Raw genomic sequence first — 16,116 nt, 5'->3', positions numbered from 1 at the left:
CTCAATAAAGCATATTATAAAAATATTTGGGCCCACTTTTTATATCAAAACAATTATTACATTACGCTCCAAAAGAAAATAAATATTAAAGAAACTTAAATTTTTTGTATTGAAATCGCTAAAGTATAAATTATTTTTTTAAATATGTGCCTTCAATCGAATCAAATATATTTGTAAATGCATCAGAAATAAATAGAAGAAAGATATCGCGTGCACGAAAACGCAGCTTGAAATATGGCAATGTTGCAATTAATCATTTTTCGAACTTATTAAAGAGAGCATGTCTGTACATCAAACTGAAATTTTCGTGCAAACAAAAGAAAACGCTCTTCGTGAATTTTCGTTTGTCGATGAAGAAACAGTGCCGTTAGTGAGTATCGATCGGTAATATAAAAATTGAGTCATAGATAACATAAATGTAGATTTTCCAATTTAAAATGTAGTTGCAAATATCTAACCTATTTTACATATTATATGTATCTACATTATTTAGTATCACAAGTATGTGAACTTGATTATTACATTGATAACTAAATCTTCAGTCGAGTTAAATTTGCATTGCTTTAAGTAATATAATTAACCAATTAATCAATTAATATGTCAATGATCTTTATCAGTTTGACTTATTAGGTTAGAGATATATAAATACATCATAATCATAATGAACATATATATATATACACGATAGTATAATGATATAACATTGTATATACATAATTCTGATACATATGACTTGACTACGGACATTTATGCATTTGTGACAAGTATAAATATACAAATATTTGCACAAATATCTGCAGTCTAATCATAATCTACTCTCTCTTTGGCAATTATATTTAGCACTAAAGAATTATAAGACGAGATTTTCAATCGAAAAATTCTATAAAATTGATTAATAACTGATGAATGTACACATAATACTATTAATACTGCATGTTTGTAGTATGGTTAGTCTTGAATAAACTACACATATATAGACGTACATATGTATGTATAGTACATATACACAAGTTTGAATCAAACGTCTACGTAAATTTTTACTAAATATTTTCTGTTTTAGCTTTTAATTCAAACGCTAATTTTGTTTCAGAAAAAATACATTTAAAAGTTGTGCTGTAAATTTACAATGAATTGTATTTATACTAAAATCATGAAACGAAAATATCTTCAGATTAGGTACTAAGAAATTTCAAAAAAGCGTTTCTTTAATCTTGTCCTTTTTCTTGTTTAGATTCAAATAGTTGTGAATGATTATCTTGTACTAAGAAAATGAAGATGAAAACTTGCACATGTAATAAAATGATTCTCATGGCGACTAATGTCGAAGATTCGTATCCGGATTCCGAATAGTTTATATGTATTGTGCTTATGTATAGTTTCCCAACATTTATCCCACCTTATTCTTTTTTAAATTTTCCGCTTGTATCTTTATTTTCAAACTACATGTCCTTAATAAATGAAGATTATTTTATTAACTACGATATTTTATCTTGGAATATCCAGCATATATGGTGTTCTAGTATGAAATCAAATGATACTGGAAGACTAAGTAACGTTCTCTCCATATTTCCTATTTTTATTATAACCTTTTAATGAAGTTTAAAACGATTTGTGAGTATATAACATTTTTGTCTTGTTTATACCACAGAACATTCTAACAAAGACTAGTAAAGAATTGAAATGTTCTATATAATAACTCAATAAGTTATATAATATAAGTTATATAAGTTATATAGAAGTTATTATGTAGTTGAACTTATCAAATTTAAAACGCAAAGGTATTCCGAAATACAACAAAAGTTCATTCAAAACATATTCGTATCATATTTTGATGATTGTACATAAGCATAGATTAATTTAATTTGCATTAAAAGTTTATCTTATATACAAGATATTTCGAAAATATAATTTATAGTAATAAAGTATTAATATAAATACTTTTTTGTGTAATATATATATCTTTAACTATAAATATATGTACGCATTCTATTCCAGAATGCTTCAAAACCGGTTCCATTGCAACCTTTGAAACCAACATCAGCTATAGTGGTTACAGGCTATGTTCCTCCCAATGCTTTGAGGTGATATCTTATCGCAAAAAAAATCTCGTAACCGAAATTTTTTTAATTTTAAAAGTCATATTAAAACAAACAGTAAACAAGCAGGAAAATTACAATCGTGAAGTTGTAAAATTACAATTGTAATATTCGTTAAAACACAATTACCACAGATTTTCAGTGAACTTATTATGCAAAACTACCGGAAATATCGCATTGCATTTCAACGCACGATTAGACAGGGGTTATGTGGTTCGAAATTCGAAATTTAGGGGATGTTGGGAAGAGGAGGAAACCTGTTCTCCTGCAGGGCATACCGCTTTCCGTCGGAACTCCTATGTTCACATTTTGATATTTTGTACTGCCAATGAATATCAAGTAAGAAATGAGGGTTATTTAATATAACTATCAATTTTATAGTACTTATATTTATTCGAAATTAATTTTCTTTTTATTAGATTGCTGTCAATGCAGAACATTTTTGCGCATTTGCGTATAGAATGCCTCTTGAAGATGTAATGTATCTTGAAATAAATGGATCATTGGAAGACACTCGGTTTAGGCAATTTGAATTGTTCGTTTATCCTGATCCAAAGTTATGCAGGCCAAGTAACGTTTTAAGTTTAAAAATTGATCAGCCACTGGTCGAATTTCTTGTAAGTCTTTCTAAAATTACTAACTCGGCTTTTTACTAGTTGAAATATCAATTATTATTAAATATTCTGTATGTAGGATATTCCACTTACGGTAGATATAGAAAATGAATTTAAAACCGGAGCTAGGCTTTTCATTGCTGGAAGACTGAAACTTCTGCCTCATTCGTGAGTGTTGATGATCTTTTGAGAATTAAATAAATTTGCAAAGAAGAGGAAAGAAAGAATAAACAATAATTCGTTTCTATATTTGCTAACAGATTTTATATAAATTTACAAAAGGGAAAAGCAGTTTATCCACATCCGGTAATTGCATTGCATTTAAATCCACGTTTTTTATATGGCAGTAGCGCACCCTATGTCGTTATGAACTGTTGGTCAAATGGATCTTGGGGACGCGAAGAAAGGCACTCAAGTCATCTATGGATGCCTGGTCGTGATTTTCTTCTAACGTAGGTTTTTCCATCTTTAAAAAATACAAAATACGATATGCATGAAACTTTAACTAACTAAGTCAAGTTTAATTCAAGATATTGTTATAAATAATTACTAATTACTTTTTGAAAATTCGAGTAACTTGTTGACTTTCTGACTGTAATTTTTTATGGTTTTCCTTTTATAGAATTCGATGCGAAATCGAAGCATATACAATATGGTTAGGCGAAAAAATGATTGGTGAATTCAAACATAGATTACAACCAACTATCATCGATACTCTTAAAATATCCGGAGACATCGTACTTCATGATCTAGCCATGATTTATTCAAATTAAGCTCTATTACTTGTTATTCATTTTAATAAAATGGCATTTACCTTTTAACCTATCTTTCCCATATAAGACTTTAAATATCATTTGTCCCGCATATCGCAAAGGCATAAAAATGTTCTCATTTTTAAATAATGTAGTATCAATGACTTATTGTTGGTAATATTTATGTAATGAAAGAAATAATATTGATAATAAAAATTTATCATTAATACGTTAATATTTTTAATATTTTCAGTTGCTTAAATATATAATTTAAAACAATATAATAACAGAATTTTATTTATTCTTTATCTGAGAAGTAGATCTCTAGAATATAAAATTTGTCAAAATTATTTGAATACCTTATTTGAATACATCAAAAGTATCTTATAAAGCAACATTTTTTTTATTAATTTTTTATTTTTTATTGCTTCGTTACTGAATTAAAATATACCAAATACTCATTAACTGAAATTATTGTAATTCAAGAACTTTTAATTTTAATTATAATTTTAATTTTTTATTACCTGTTTCTTCATGACATATTTGACACCTTTATTATTATCAAGGAAATGAAAGTGCTCATATTTATGATTTCGGCTGTTTCTAGACCAGTGCTGCCCATAACGCTAAAGGTATTCTATGCTAGCATATACAAAAACCTATTTAGTTCCATCACAAACGAAAGAAAGAGAAATTAATTGTTTATTATATCTTTTCTTACTGAAGAAGAGAAAATCTTTCCTTTCAAACGATAAAGGATCAGTCGAATGACTCAATAATTCTAATATACTCTCTATTTACGATAACTTTTTAGATTGAACATTAAATTTATTTTCCTCTCGATAATATTTTTGTTATAATAAAATATAAATTTCATTTTAACAGTAATTTCAATAATTGATGGGCTGCAAATAATATTTCTATATCATTTCTATATCAATAAAACGAAATTTAGATTTCATTATAACAAAAACATTATCGCAAGGAGAGTAGATTTGTGTATAAAAGATATATTAAAATTATTGCGTCATTCCACTGGTCCACCATCGTTCGAAAGGAAAGATTTTTTTTCTTTTCTAAAAAGATTATAATAAACAATTAATTTCCCTTTCTAAAACAACTAAGTTTAATTATTGCGTAATTTTATTATTTTGAAATATTTGATGATTTTAAAATTTAATATTATTTATACTTGTCTATTTCGGATAGAAGTTCGGATAGACTCTTGTAGCGTAAGACTATGAATGTATGTGTACCTTGTTTGTGTTGAGGTAAATAGGTTCTCGTACATGCTATAATGGAACATCTTCAGCATTTAGCTACGTGGTGCGGCACCTATACTGTGAGACAAATAGAACAATGAACGTGAGCAGTCTGATTTCCTCTCTGTTATCATATTCATTCTCATCGGACATATTTTTTGACTAGAGCATCCAATCGTTTTATATATAGTTCCGGATAAGAGTGAATGAATGTGGAAACATGGTACAAAAACGGAAACTTTATAGCAGTTCCAGATTTTCGGTTATGTGAATGGATTAGTTTTAAAGCAGATATTAATATTATTTAAAGTTATTACACAAATATATAGATATGTTAATAGACATGTAATAAAATATGATTTGAGATATTTGGAAAATTAATAAAACGAGAAGAGGTAAAAATATTTTCAACAACATATGAATTATTCTTCGTGCTGATTGAGGTTAGTTTATTTATTTATTATACTTTCCAGAATTTGTTTTCCTCTAGCTTTTCTTAATATTAATTAAAATATAAATATAAATGGAAAGATTCATTGTTATATTATTATCGTAACCGGTTTGAAAAAATCATGTTTTTTTATAACTAATGCGACCTTAATATTAAAATTAAAATAATTTATAAATGCAAAAGTTGTATTAGTAAGCAATGTTTCTATTTTTTTCATGATTTTTATATAATTCTTGTCCCTCTTTCAGCTTTTGAAGTACTTATTAAAAGCTGTTGGAACATGTCTGTATATCTACCAAGAGAATCATTATACACTCCACGTAGAGTGCAAAAATGTTTATTTGGATCAGGTGAAAGTTCAAAGAAAAAGAAGATCTGTAAAATTCAAAGAGATTTAAACTTTTCAAACAGCTCATCTGGAGAAGAGTCAGATTTGGGGCCTATGAATATTATGGAACATTCTCCACAAAAAGGAATATTACTAAATTCACCAAAATTTCTGTCTAACTCCCCATTCAACAATTCTAATAAGCAGATACCAAATCAGACAATACTCGATGCATCAGAAAGACAATTTGGCATAGAGCTGCAAAATAGTATAATAGAAACACCACATAAGCCTAGAAGTCCAAAAAGCAAATTAATAACATCATTAAATTTAGATAATAAAATATCCTTACCAAGAGTTCATAGGCGTAAATCGCTTAATATTCTTGATATCATTGAAAATTCACCCGAGAAAAAAGAAAATAACTTAAAGAGACATGCATTTGAAAAATTAGAAAATACAGTTACAAAATTGCTAAAAACTGATGAAAATTATTTAATACCAAAAGCTAGAGCAGCTTTATTTCAAGATAGAGATTATAAATCAAAACTGAAGAATATAACACTCAGTACTAGAAATTTTTATAGTAATTCTGAGACCAAACGTGACTGTAAAATCATCTCTGAATTAGCAGAACAAAAACGACAAGTGAGTTTTATAAAACATGCATCCAACTATAAAAGATCTATGAAAAAACATACAATAGGAGGAATTAATGCTGGTGTGTCACATGGTATTAAGAAACCAAAACTGAAGACAAGTTTAGATATAAAACATAATAATAGTACAGGGATGATTAATATACAATATACGAATATACAAGAACATTTTTCAAAAAGAGAAGAGCAAAAAACAGAGCTAGTAAGTTCATCGCCAGAAGAAAGAATTTTATCACCAGAAATTGATCTTAATAAACGCTTTTTCAAAATTAAAAGGTCGTCAAAGAGAAATTCTTCAGCTATAGTAACTATAAATAATAATGTAAAATTAAAGATTCAGTCAGATGGTAAAATGGCACTAAATCAAAAGAGTAGTAAACAGGCTTATAGACAACCGAAACATGTAGATACTTCTTTTGATGCAACTGATTTGTCAGTAGATGAACCAGAATTAGAAACTGCCATAGAGAAAGAAAGAGTAAGTAATATATTAAAGATTTTGGAGAACGATTGGGCTGATGATGATTATGATACTATGGAAGTACTAATTAATGAAAGGCATGAACATATTTCACCATTAAAGCCAATAGCAGTATTGAATGACGTTACTATGTCTCCAGCAAGTGAGCTTAGTACTATGACTTCAACTATGAATATTAAGGACATTAGTACACCAACAGTTCACAAAAATATTTCTTTGGACAATAATGAAGTTACATCAGAAGAAAAATATTATCCATTATTTAATAAAGCTTACTCGGTCAATAAAATTTTGAGGTAAGTAAAATATTTAAAATACGGATTAATTTCTGAATCACCTTTCATAATATTATGGATATTTTAGTGGAAATAACAAAAAATCCATATCTAATGCAAAAGAAACCACAAGTTGGCAATTGTCTATGAAATTAAATGGTGATGACAATCAATATCAATTAGACGCAGGGCAAAAGAATTTTGGAGCAACACAATGTGCTGAATGCGGTATTGTATATCAAATTGGGGATCCAGAAGATGAAAATGCTCATTTAAATTATCATAATAATAAAAAAAGTTTAAAATTTTCCGTACGTATAAATTACATGCACGTAGTTTGTGTAAATAATGTGTGTGACATTTTACTTAAGATAATATTTTTAGGGTTGGAAAACGGAACGTGTAATTATGGAGGATCCATTTACATTAAGTCGAGTAATCTTGGTAGAACCAAGTGATTCGAAAATATGTTGGAAGAAAGTAAAAGAAGTTTTAGAATATGTTGACAGAGATTTAGGATTAGCTTGCACAAAATTACCGGATTACGAGGAGAAAAAAGTAATGTCGAAAAATATATCAGAAAGCAATTTCCTTGTACTATAAATTTGATTTTACTCTGATACAATTTATTCTTTAGGTGTATTTATACATTAGGGACAAAGCTATTATAGGAGTGTTAGTCGCAGAACATATAACGACTGCACATCGTATGATTCCTGAATTACTAGAACTGGACTGTTGTACAGCAGAAAGTAGCCCTGCAAAATGTGGTATCAATGTTGTATGGACGGATTTAAATCATCGTAGACAAGGGATAGCCACTAAATTGATCGATATATTACGGTAAATATTTTTATTTTTATAAATAATTTCGAAAATATTTGCATAATTAATCAATATATTTAATATAAACTATTTCAGAGCTCATTTTTATTTTGGTTATGTAATGTCTATAGATGACATAGCGTTTTCAATTCCAACTCCGAGCGGAAAAATATTTGCTGAAAAATATACCAAAACACGGAATTTCAAAGTGTATAGTTAAATGTTATTTTTGATAAAAAAAAGTCTATCAAAATTTATGGCAATAGTACTATTCATCATTCATCTGTTACTAAGTCTATGTACAAATAATAATATTGTCACGCAACTTATTATATTGATAGGTATTTACAGAGAACTTATTTATTTTTTTTATTTTTTTAATTATTCTTCGTTCAGTAAATGAATAATTGCAACATTCCTGTCACTTTTGTTTTTAAATCTTTCTGTTAACAAAATTGCTTTTTATGTTGATTATTTCTGAACGAAGTTTTTAAATATTTTGATATTTCTATTCTAGAATTGCTACTAGTGTATGTTGCTACTAATGTATTTGAATTAATTACCACTCTGTTACTGTGAAAATTCAAATATGCGTGTATATGCAAATATTAAATGATAATTCTTTTATTCAAATACGTAATATTTCTGGACCAAGTATACAAATTTTTAGATATTTTAATATTGCTATTCTAGAATTGCTATTAGTGTGCTTGAATTGATTATCACTCTGTTACTGTGAAAATTCAAATATGCATGTATGTGCAAATAAATATTAGGTGATAATTCTTTTATTTAAACACGTAATTTTCTGTATAACACGAGTATAAATAGAAAAATAAGTTCATAAATTTTTATGTTTCATATCTAACCTCTAAAATAACTTTATTAAAGTAATATCTTTTTAAAGTAACAGTTCTTACTTCCAATACTACTTCCACGTTTGTAAAAGGAAAAAATAAAATATAACATCAATATTTCATACATATAACAATAATAACATATAATAATAATCTTGTATGTAATTTATATTTTTATTTAGTTTATATCCAAAATATAAACAATACACTTTTGCAAAATAGCCACGTGTTATAAATGTGTTCTTAAATTACCTTGAAATAATAACTGTCGATTTGTTACATTTACATTCCATAAAAAAAATGTATATATTTCTGTTTTTCTTACATACATATACTTAAGTATATCTTAACCTGAGTGAATAGGAACTGTATAAATGTAGGTAACTTTCCAGATTAAAACCATCTTCTCCAACCGCCTCCTCCTCCTCTTCCTCTTCTGTTTCGGTCGGAGCGTCTTTCGGTAGCTCGCTTCTCCTTCCATGCGTCATATCTATCAGCCATCTGGTATAATTCTTCAGGTACTTCCTGCAAAGACAAAGATTTACATATGTAAATTTATATACATATAATCAAATTTTCATATAGACATATAAATATACTAAAATATACTTGATTAGCTTCTTCTAAAATATTAATTAGTTCTCTCGCGTGAGACCAATCACTCCGGGTCATGTAAGTAATACTTTCACCGGTACGACCAGCGCGGCCAGTACGTCCAACACGGTGAACATATTCTTCTATATCCCGTGGAAAATCAAAATTTAAAACATGCCTAAAAATAAGCTTTTTTTAAAAAGGTTTCTTCTTAAATTTAAGTTTGGATCAAATTCTAAATAATATACAATCAGACGTACGTAATATCATCAATATCGATTCCTCTACTGGCGACATCTGTCGCCAATAATATTCTAGCCTCTCCAGTTTTTAATTCCTCTAATGCTTGTTCTCTATCAGCTTGTTCTCTTCCGCCATGTATACTTGAACAATTAACAGCCATCAAAGCTAAATCACTCGCTACATCATCTACCTTAGCTTTTTTTGCAAAAAATACTATTACTTTATCATTCGGTGCCATGTCGCGAAAGAATTGATGCATCTATTGAAAAAAAAAAGAAATGATAATATATGTGTTTTAGTATAAGATTCAATAAGATTCAAAGAATTTTTCATTATATTAACCATATCAGTCTTATCATTTTCATCAATAATATAAATCTTCTGCAGCACTGTATGTACAGCAACTAAGTCCAACGATCCAACATATACTTGAATTGGATTTTTCATATACGATTTCGCCAAACGTCTGACAGTTATCGGCCATGTGGCGCTAAAATGTAAAAACACTCTATTGTTATTTGTTATCACATAGAAAATATTTAAAAGATTGTTTTTTAATAATAAATTTGATATACCTCGTCATAACAGTTTGTCTATCTGGCCTTACGTCTATTAAAGCTTTTCTAATTTGTGGTTCAAATCCCATATCAAGCATACGATCAGCTTCGTCTAAGACTAAATATGAAACGGTAGAAACATCTAAAACTTCTGTGCGTACAAGATCATTTAGTCTACCAGGTGTAGCAATAACTATTTCTACACCTTCTGTTACCACATCAACTTGTTTTTTACGACATCCGCCTCCATATACACACACCCTTTAATAATAAATTATTTATCAATATATCCTTGTACATGCATGTTTCAAAATGAAAATATAATAAATTTTACTTACGCCTTTATGCCATGATAGGAATACTTGTTTACTTCTTTCTCAATTTGCAAGGCTAGCTCTCTGGTAGGTGCTAGAACAAGGACAGTTGGTCCTTTCCGCTCTGATCTCGGTGTTATCTGGCCTTCGATATGGATCAAAGCAGGCAGTAGAAATGCCAAAGTTTTCCCTAAATATCAATAAAATAATTTCCTCTATACTCTTTTTCTTTCTTCTACTCTTTTCTTTATTCTACTCAGACAAAACTACATTACAATATACCTGTTCCTGTTTGCGCAATGCCAATAAGGTCTCTGCCACTAAGAAGAATAGGCCATGCTTGACACTGTATTGGGCTTGGTTGAGGAAATTTTTGTTTTCTAATTTCTTCAAGTATTTCAGAGTAATCCTATAACATTTATATTGTAGTCTATATTTTTCATAAATATTTATTTAAATCTCATTACTTACTTGAAAGGCCTGTTCAAATGTTTCGATAGGGTTGGGTATACTTAATACTTCAGAAGTATCTTCTTCATCATCAAGCACAATGTGCACTTCTATATTATTGTTTGCCTTTCGAAAGGCATCTACTTGCTCTGATGTCAAATTAGCAATTATTGGATCCTCTTTATAAAAATTTTTAACAATAGGAGTACACTTTGCCCATCTTTGTCTGTGGTATTCATCCTAATCAGAAAAAGATGATGCATATACAAAGGAATTAAATTTACTTTATAATCTCATAGAAACTTACATGATCCTTGCTTATTTGTCGCCAATCAAGATTAAGAAATCTTGGTATCTCATCTTGTTTCTCTTGTTTATTTTCCCCTTGCTCATTTTCCTTTTGCTCATTTTCCTTTTGATCATTTTCCTTTTGATCATTTTCCTTTTGTCCATAATCCCTTTGCCCATTTTCTCTTTGTTCATTTCCTAATTTTCGTACTTTATCTGTTCTAACATTATCTCTTAATGACTCTTCTATCAAGCATATTGCTTGTTGTTGTGCTTCTTTAGTTCCAATAATGGTTACAGCTGTTGTATCATTTGTACTTGATCTCTCAACCTATTGATATTGAATTAAACTTTACTCCTTAGAAACTGTATATATCAAAAATTTACAATGTAGCATGCAAAATAAAAATGTTATTCACAAAGTATTACTAATTATGTCAAACCATCTTATAATATATATATATAATAATATGTATTTTGATATATATAATACTTTATGAATAACATTTTTATTTTGCAAGCTACATTGTAATTTTTTGATATATATATATCAAAATACATATTATTATAAATTATTATAAATACATATTATATATATTTATTAATATATATAATATATATGTATTATTTTCAATATTGAAGACAAAAATATATTTTAAAAATTTACATAAAAAATTATTTAAATGATGCCTTTTATAAGACTATATTTTGAGCTTCAAAATTATTAAAAATTTATATATTACATGAAACTAGAGAAAATCAAATAATATTCAATAAATGCTTACGTGAATTCTCGTATTTGTTTTGTCTTGTAATTCTCTAATATTACTACCACTTTTGCCAATAAGTCTTCCAACTTTTTCGGTACCGATTTGAATTACAGATTGGTTATATCGTGCATTGTAATTATTGCGAGGGAAATTTGGATACCGCTCTCCTCTTCTAAAGGTTTTATGTTGATAATTATTTTGTCGTCCATTGTATCTTGCATTGGATCTGCTACAGTACGGCTGTACGTCCATTATTAAGATATTCTTCCTATCTACAAGTATAAACAATCCTTAGAATTGTATGAATTATTTTTCGCGTATTCACTTTAATTATAATCAAATAAATTCAGTATATTATGAAAAATTAAAATATATTTAAGGTATAATGTTTTCCATACCTTGAATGTTTGTAATTAATTTCCAACTTAACTTCACTAAACTACTTTCTACCCCAAATGTTGTAGCTTCAGCAACCTCTTCCTAACTGAACGGAAACAAACTGAGGAACGGACGCTTTATGAACCATAGTAGAGGGGCAGTGATCTGCTCATGCCCATTGTTCTAGTTGTTCCACAATACAGGTGCTGCACCAAGCGTCCAAGTGCCGAAGTTGTATATGCTAGCATATACGAGAACCTACTTACCCCCTTAGAACCTACTCCTACCACAAATGAGGTATACTCATTGTGATTCCAGGTTACAAGAGCCTATTTCATTGTACAGTTCTATGGAAAAATTCACACTTCTCTATGCGAGATAGACAAGTATGAAAATAACAAGATCACGCACTAATTAAACTTCGTTGCCTCGGAAAAACAAATAAATTGTTTATTACACGTTTTTTTTTTAAAAAAGAAAAGAAAAACTTTCCTTTCAAATGATAATAGATCAGTGGAGTGATGTAATAATTGTAATACATTCTCTATACACGATAGCTTTTTAAATTTAACACTAAATCTACTTTCCTCGCGATAATGTTTTTGTTATAATAAACCTAAATTTCATTCTAATAATAATTTCATTAGTTGATAGACTGCGAATAATATTTCTGACATGATGTATCTGGTTTGCATACGTGTTTATTTACAAAAATGATAAAAACAGAAGAACAAGTTAACTACAGATAAGATTTGCCGTCATCATTAATTTGTGATCCACGACTTTTATACACCTTACTTTTATTACCGAGTAAAACTTATTAATTCTCTGAATTTTAATCTATAGTTAATATTAGGAGGATCATACATATTAAAATTGATAACTTAACACAGAGATGTTTAATAGATTGCTCACGGACAACACCTCTTTTTCTGAGTTACTCTTGAAGTACCCAGGGACTGTCTTTTGTTTACATGCTTAATATTAAAAAAAATTACACGTAACGTATATAACGTTAATAGCACAAGAAAGAGAAAGGAAAAAGACAGTGTACTATGGTGTATCATGTTCACGTCTATTTATATTGTCCACTAAACGAGTGTAAATCTCAAAGCTTAAGGCTTAGATCCTCAACTTATATCCTAGGAGCTAAGAAGTAGCTGGATACTGTATTGCGACAAGTATGATCAAGGAAGATTCATAAGCACAATATGAACACAACATAGCCGATTTTTATAACAATATCGTGTTTGATCTCATTTTAATCGAGAAAGTCTTACCAATATGTTAATGGAATTTTTATTAACAAAAAGTCAAAGACAAAGAAGTTACATTATCGTATTGATATTGTCTAATCGATACGAAGGCAATATAAATCTTAAAAGAGAAACCACTACCGCGTCGCATTACTCGCGTCACTGATTCAATTGTAACCACCCCTATTTTTCGGACGATTGAATAATAATCAAAAAACAAAAAAAACTGTTTTGAAAATGTTGAAATGTTGAAATTTTGGATTTCTGTCAAATATTAGCAACTAAATACATTGGTACCCCGCTGGGGGTAGCCACCAACATGCTAATATAACTGTTAAAAAATTCCACCAAATGTCCAAAATGGACAAATTGTGAATTTCAATAAATAAATAAATAAATAAATAAATAAATAAAAAACTAAATATATGTACTTTTTCATCATTATGATATTAAGTGTTTAATGTTAATTATGTATTCATTGTTTATTCTCTTTTTGTTATTCGTCATTCGAATAAATTTTGGTTGCTAATTGGAATAAGTTTATAAACTGACAATTAACAAGCAGAAACAATAACATGGTGATAAATTGATAACGGCATGGATTAGGGATACGGAAAGGGAAAGGTCTCTTGCCGGGCCTTTGTAAAGCGCTAGTGTAAAGTACTTGTTTGTTCAGGAGACAAATGCATTGGCTAACAAGCCGAAAATCCAAATTAAGCATAGAAAATAAATTTAAAATATATAAAACGATCATAAAACCAATCTGGACGTACGGAATACCATTATGGGGGACGGCAGCAATGAGCCATATAAACAAAATAGAGGTAAAATCCTTAGAAGGCTAAATCCTTCACAGGCTAAAATCCTTAGAACAATAGTAAACGGATCTTGGTACGTCAGAAACGAAGATATACGGAAGGACCCGGGAATCCCAACGGTCAAGGAAGAAATTAGCAGGTACTCAGAAAAATACAAATCAAGAATAGCAATACACCCAAACCGGCTAGCTGCGGAAACGTACAAAACCATAAACATGGACAGAAGACTAAAAAGGAAGCACCCAGCAGACCTTATAAAGGACATAACCTAGCATACACGAGGATGGTACCTCGCTGGGGGTAGCCACCAACATGCTAATTTAACTGTTAAAACATTCCACAAAATGTCCAAATTGGACAAATTGTGAATTTCAATAAATAAAAAAAAAAAAAAAAAAAAAAACTTGTTCGAGTCAAATGGGCCTTCGAATCACTTGAACCTAGCTTTAGTGGAAACGGTTCTTGCAGGTATAAATGTAGGTACAAATGTAGGTAACGGTATTTGTATACAAGCATTTTTCATAAGACTGGGCCGGTTTAACCTGCCAATCGAAATAGTTATATAAATACATTGAAGCAAATGTGTTTGGGTCCGCATAACTTGCCAGGGATCTCACGGGCAATAAGACATCGTAGGCTAATAGGCCCCAATATTAGGAAATTGTCTTTAGAAATGTCTAGCGTATTCGGGCATTGTTTGTAGAATTATTAAGCGAGTAAATGGAATAGACTATCCTGCGCATATTCTACCATCCTGGTTAAACATGGCTTTTCGAATAAATCGGTATGCATTTATAATAATACCTAAATTATATTCCTTGAATTCGCTTATATATTTGCCCCGTATTTTTTATTTCATTCAGTTAGGAAACGTATTATATTCGTAATTTTTTTGATACAGAATAAGTTTGTGCAAATGTACAAATCGAACTCAATCTCCTCGATTTCGATGGTTTTATTAATTTCTTTTAATATGTGGCATGATTCCAAATAACTTATTCTTATATATATATATATATATATATATATATATATATATATATATATATATATATATATATATATATATATAAATATATATATATATATATATAAGAATAAGTTATTTGGAATCATATAATATATATATATATATATATATATAACGAATACGGAAATCTGTATTAATTGCAAGAATTTCAGGACACAAGTTTTGCGCACGAGAATACCAACTGCTCCCTGTGGAAAGTAATCAAAAAAACAGGCAACACATGGGCCAGAAGCAACGAAGAGCGAGCTGAAAAATTTTCTAACCACCTTTCTGACACATTTACTCCATATAATATTAACAACGCTAACTCCAAGTGTCATACAGACGTAGACGCGCGAAATACTAGTATTTCAACTAACAAGCACTACACCATACCTAGTACAATAGCACAAGAAATTAGAATCATAATCAAGCACCAGGAATCGACCTAATCAATGGTAAAATCTTAAAAAACCTTCCCCTAAAAGCAATACGATTAATGACAATAATGTTCAATGCAATTTTAAGAATTCAATACTTTCCTACGAAATACTTTCCTATGAAAGCCTCTTACAAACAATCAAAAAACATTTCCCGGAACAAATCTTTCACTTATTCAAATCATACCTAAATTATGGAACCTTGGTAATAAAAATAAAGAACAGTTACTCTGAAATTAAAGACTTCAAGGAAGAGGTACCGCAAGGAAGCGTCTTAGGGCCAATATTATATATACTATACACGGCCAACATACCAACAACTACCAACAGCCAAATTCTGATATTCGAGGACGTTTACCGAATGTCCAGCTGGACAAATCGTAAAGCACAAACTAAAAA

At 29.3% G+C, this 16,116-nt stretch overlaps 3 protein-coding genes and 2 long non-coding RNA genes across 7 annotated transcripts; 3 read left to right on the top strand and 2 right to left on the bottom strand.

Annotated features, from left to right (window-relative positions):
* Positions 1–162: 162 nt before the first annotated feature.
* Positions 163–3,697, top strand: LOC100649028 (32 kDa beta-galactoside-binding lectin). Of its 2 annotated transcripts, none has more exons than XM_003397849.4 (7): positions 163–370; positions 1,996–2,081; positions 2,231–2,435; positions 2,516–2,713; positions 2,790–2,878; positions 2,971–3,162; positions 3,333–3,697. In XM_003397849.4, the coding sequence occupies exons 1-7, from the start codon at positions 281–283 to the stop codon at positions 3,481–3,483; spliced, it is 1,011 nt and encodes a 336-aa protein (XP_003397897.1). In that variant the 5' UTR covers positions 163–280; the 3' UTR covers positions 3,484–3,697. The 2 variants fall into 2 exon arrangements, with proteins under 2 accessions (XP_003397897.1, XP_012167600.1); XM_012312210.3 differs by lacking the exon at positions 163–370 and adding an exon at positions 439–501.
* LOC105666098 lies at positions 2,938–4,730 on the bottom strand. Its single transcript, XR_001099002.2, has 3 exons — positions 4,655–4,730; positions 3,987–4,104; positions 2,938–3,176 (listed from the first exon to the last, which is right to left on the bottom strand). It is a non-coding gene; the product is annotated as an uncharacterized LOC105666098 (long non-coding RNA).
* A 23-nt stretch (positions 4,731–4,753) lies between these two features.
* On the top strand, positions 4,754–13,688 carry LOC100648905 (N-acetyltransferase ESCO2). 2 transcript variants are annotated; one of them, XM_048408708.1, is made up of 6 exons: positions 4,754–5,167; positions 5,424–6,939; positions 7,007–7,229; positions 7,303–7,476; positions 7,556–7,761; positions 12,281–13,688. In XM_048408708.1, exons 2-6 carry the CDS (start codon positions 5,456–5,458, stop codon positions 12,342–12,344), a joined length of 2,151 nt encoding a protein of 716 aa, XP_048264665.1. In that variant the 5' UTR covers positions 4,754–5,167; positions 5,424–5,455; the 3' UTR covers positions 12,345–13,688. The 2 variants fall into 2 exon arrangements, with proteins under 2 accessions (XP_048264665.1, XP_012167599.1); XM_012312209.3 differs by lacking the exon at positions 12,281–13,688 and adding an exon at positions 7,840–7,996 and having other exon boundaries at positions 4,755–5,167.
* On the bottom strand, positions 8,751–12,364 carry LOC100648790 (probable ATP-dependent RNA helicase DDX43). The gene is made up of 11 exons (XM_003397847.4): positions 12,215–12,364; positions 11,832–12,088; positions 11,066–11,377; positions 10,780–10,998; positions 10,591–10,717; positions 10,333–10,498; positions 10,013–10,255; positions 9,780–9,927; positions 9,455–9,696; positions 9,210–9,372; positions 8,751–9,125 (listed from the first exon to the last, which is right to left on the bottom strand). Exons 2-11 carry the CDS (start codon positions 12,066–12,068, stop codon positions 8,994–8,996), a joined length of 1,989 nt encoding a protein of 662 aa, XP_003397895.1. The 5' UTR covers positions 12,069–12,088; positions 12,215–12,364; the 3' UTR covers positions 8,751–8,993.
* Positions 13,689–14,655: 967 nt separating the features above from the next.
* Positions 14,656–16,116, top strand: LOC125385675. The gene is made up of 2 exons (XR_007225201.1): positions 14,656–15,052; positions 15,451–16,116. It is a non-coding gene; the product is annotated as an uncharacterized LOC125385675 (long non-coding RNA).

Source organism: Bombus terrestris, chromosome 9 (assembly GCF_910591885.1).
Source record: "Bombus terrestris chromosome 9, iyBomTerr1.2, whole genome shotgun sequence".
NCBI classification, from domain to species: Eukaryota; Metazoa; Arthropoda; class Insecta; order Hymenoptera; family Apidae; genus Bombus; species Bombus terrestris.
This window is presented reverse-complemented; position numbering and strand designations above follow the sequence as displayed.

Bases quoted from the DNA above. Each gene is read 5' to 3' on its own strand.
- LOC100648790 (XM_003397847.4), bottom strand. From the start codon at position 12,068: ATGGACGTACAGCCGTACTGTAGCAGATCCAATGCAAGATACAATGGA. The intron at 9,697-9,779 runs GTTAATATAATG...TTTTTTCAATAG, and splicing joins AAAATGATAAGACTGATATG to ATGCATCAATTCTTTCGCGA. The intron at 9,126-9,209 runs GTATATTTTAGT...TTGTCTTTGCAG, and splicing joins TTTTAGAAGAAGCTAATCAA to GAAGTACCTGAAGAATTATA.
- LOC100648905 (XM_012312209.3), top strand. From the start codon at position 5,456: ATGTCTGTATATCTACCAAGAGAATCATTATACACTCCACGTAGAGTG. The intron at 7,230-7,302 runs GTACGTATAAAT...TAATATTTTTAG, and splicing joins AAAAAAGTTTAAAATTTTCC to GGTTGGAAAACGGAACGTGT. The intron at 7,762-7,839 runs GTAAATATTTTT...AAACTATTTCAG, and splicing joins AAATTGATCGATATATTACG to AGCTCATTTTTATTTTGGTT.
- LOC100649028 (XM_003397849.4), top strand. From the start codon at position 281: ATGTCTGTACATCAAACTGAAATTTTCGTGCAAACAAAAGAAAACGCT. The intron at 2,436-2,515 runs GTAAGAAATGAG...TCTTTTTATTAG, and splicing joins GTACTGCCAATGAATATCAA to ATTGCTGTCAATGCAGAACA. The intron at 2,879-2,970 runs GTGAGTGTTGAT...ATTTGCTAACAG, and splicing joins CTGAAACTTCTGCCTCATTC to ATTTTATATAAATTTACAAA.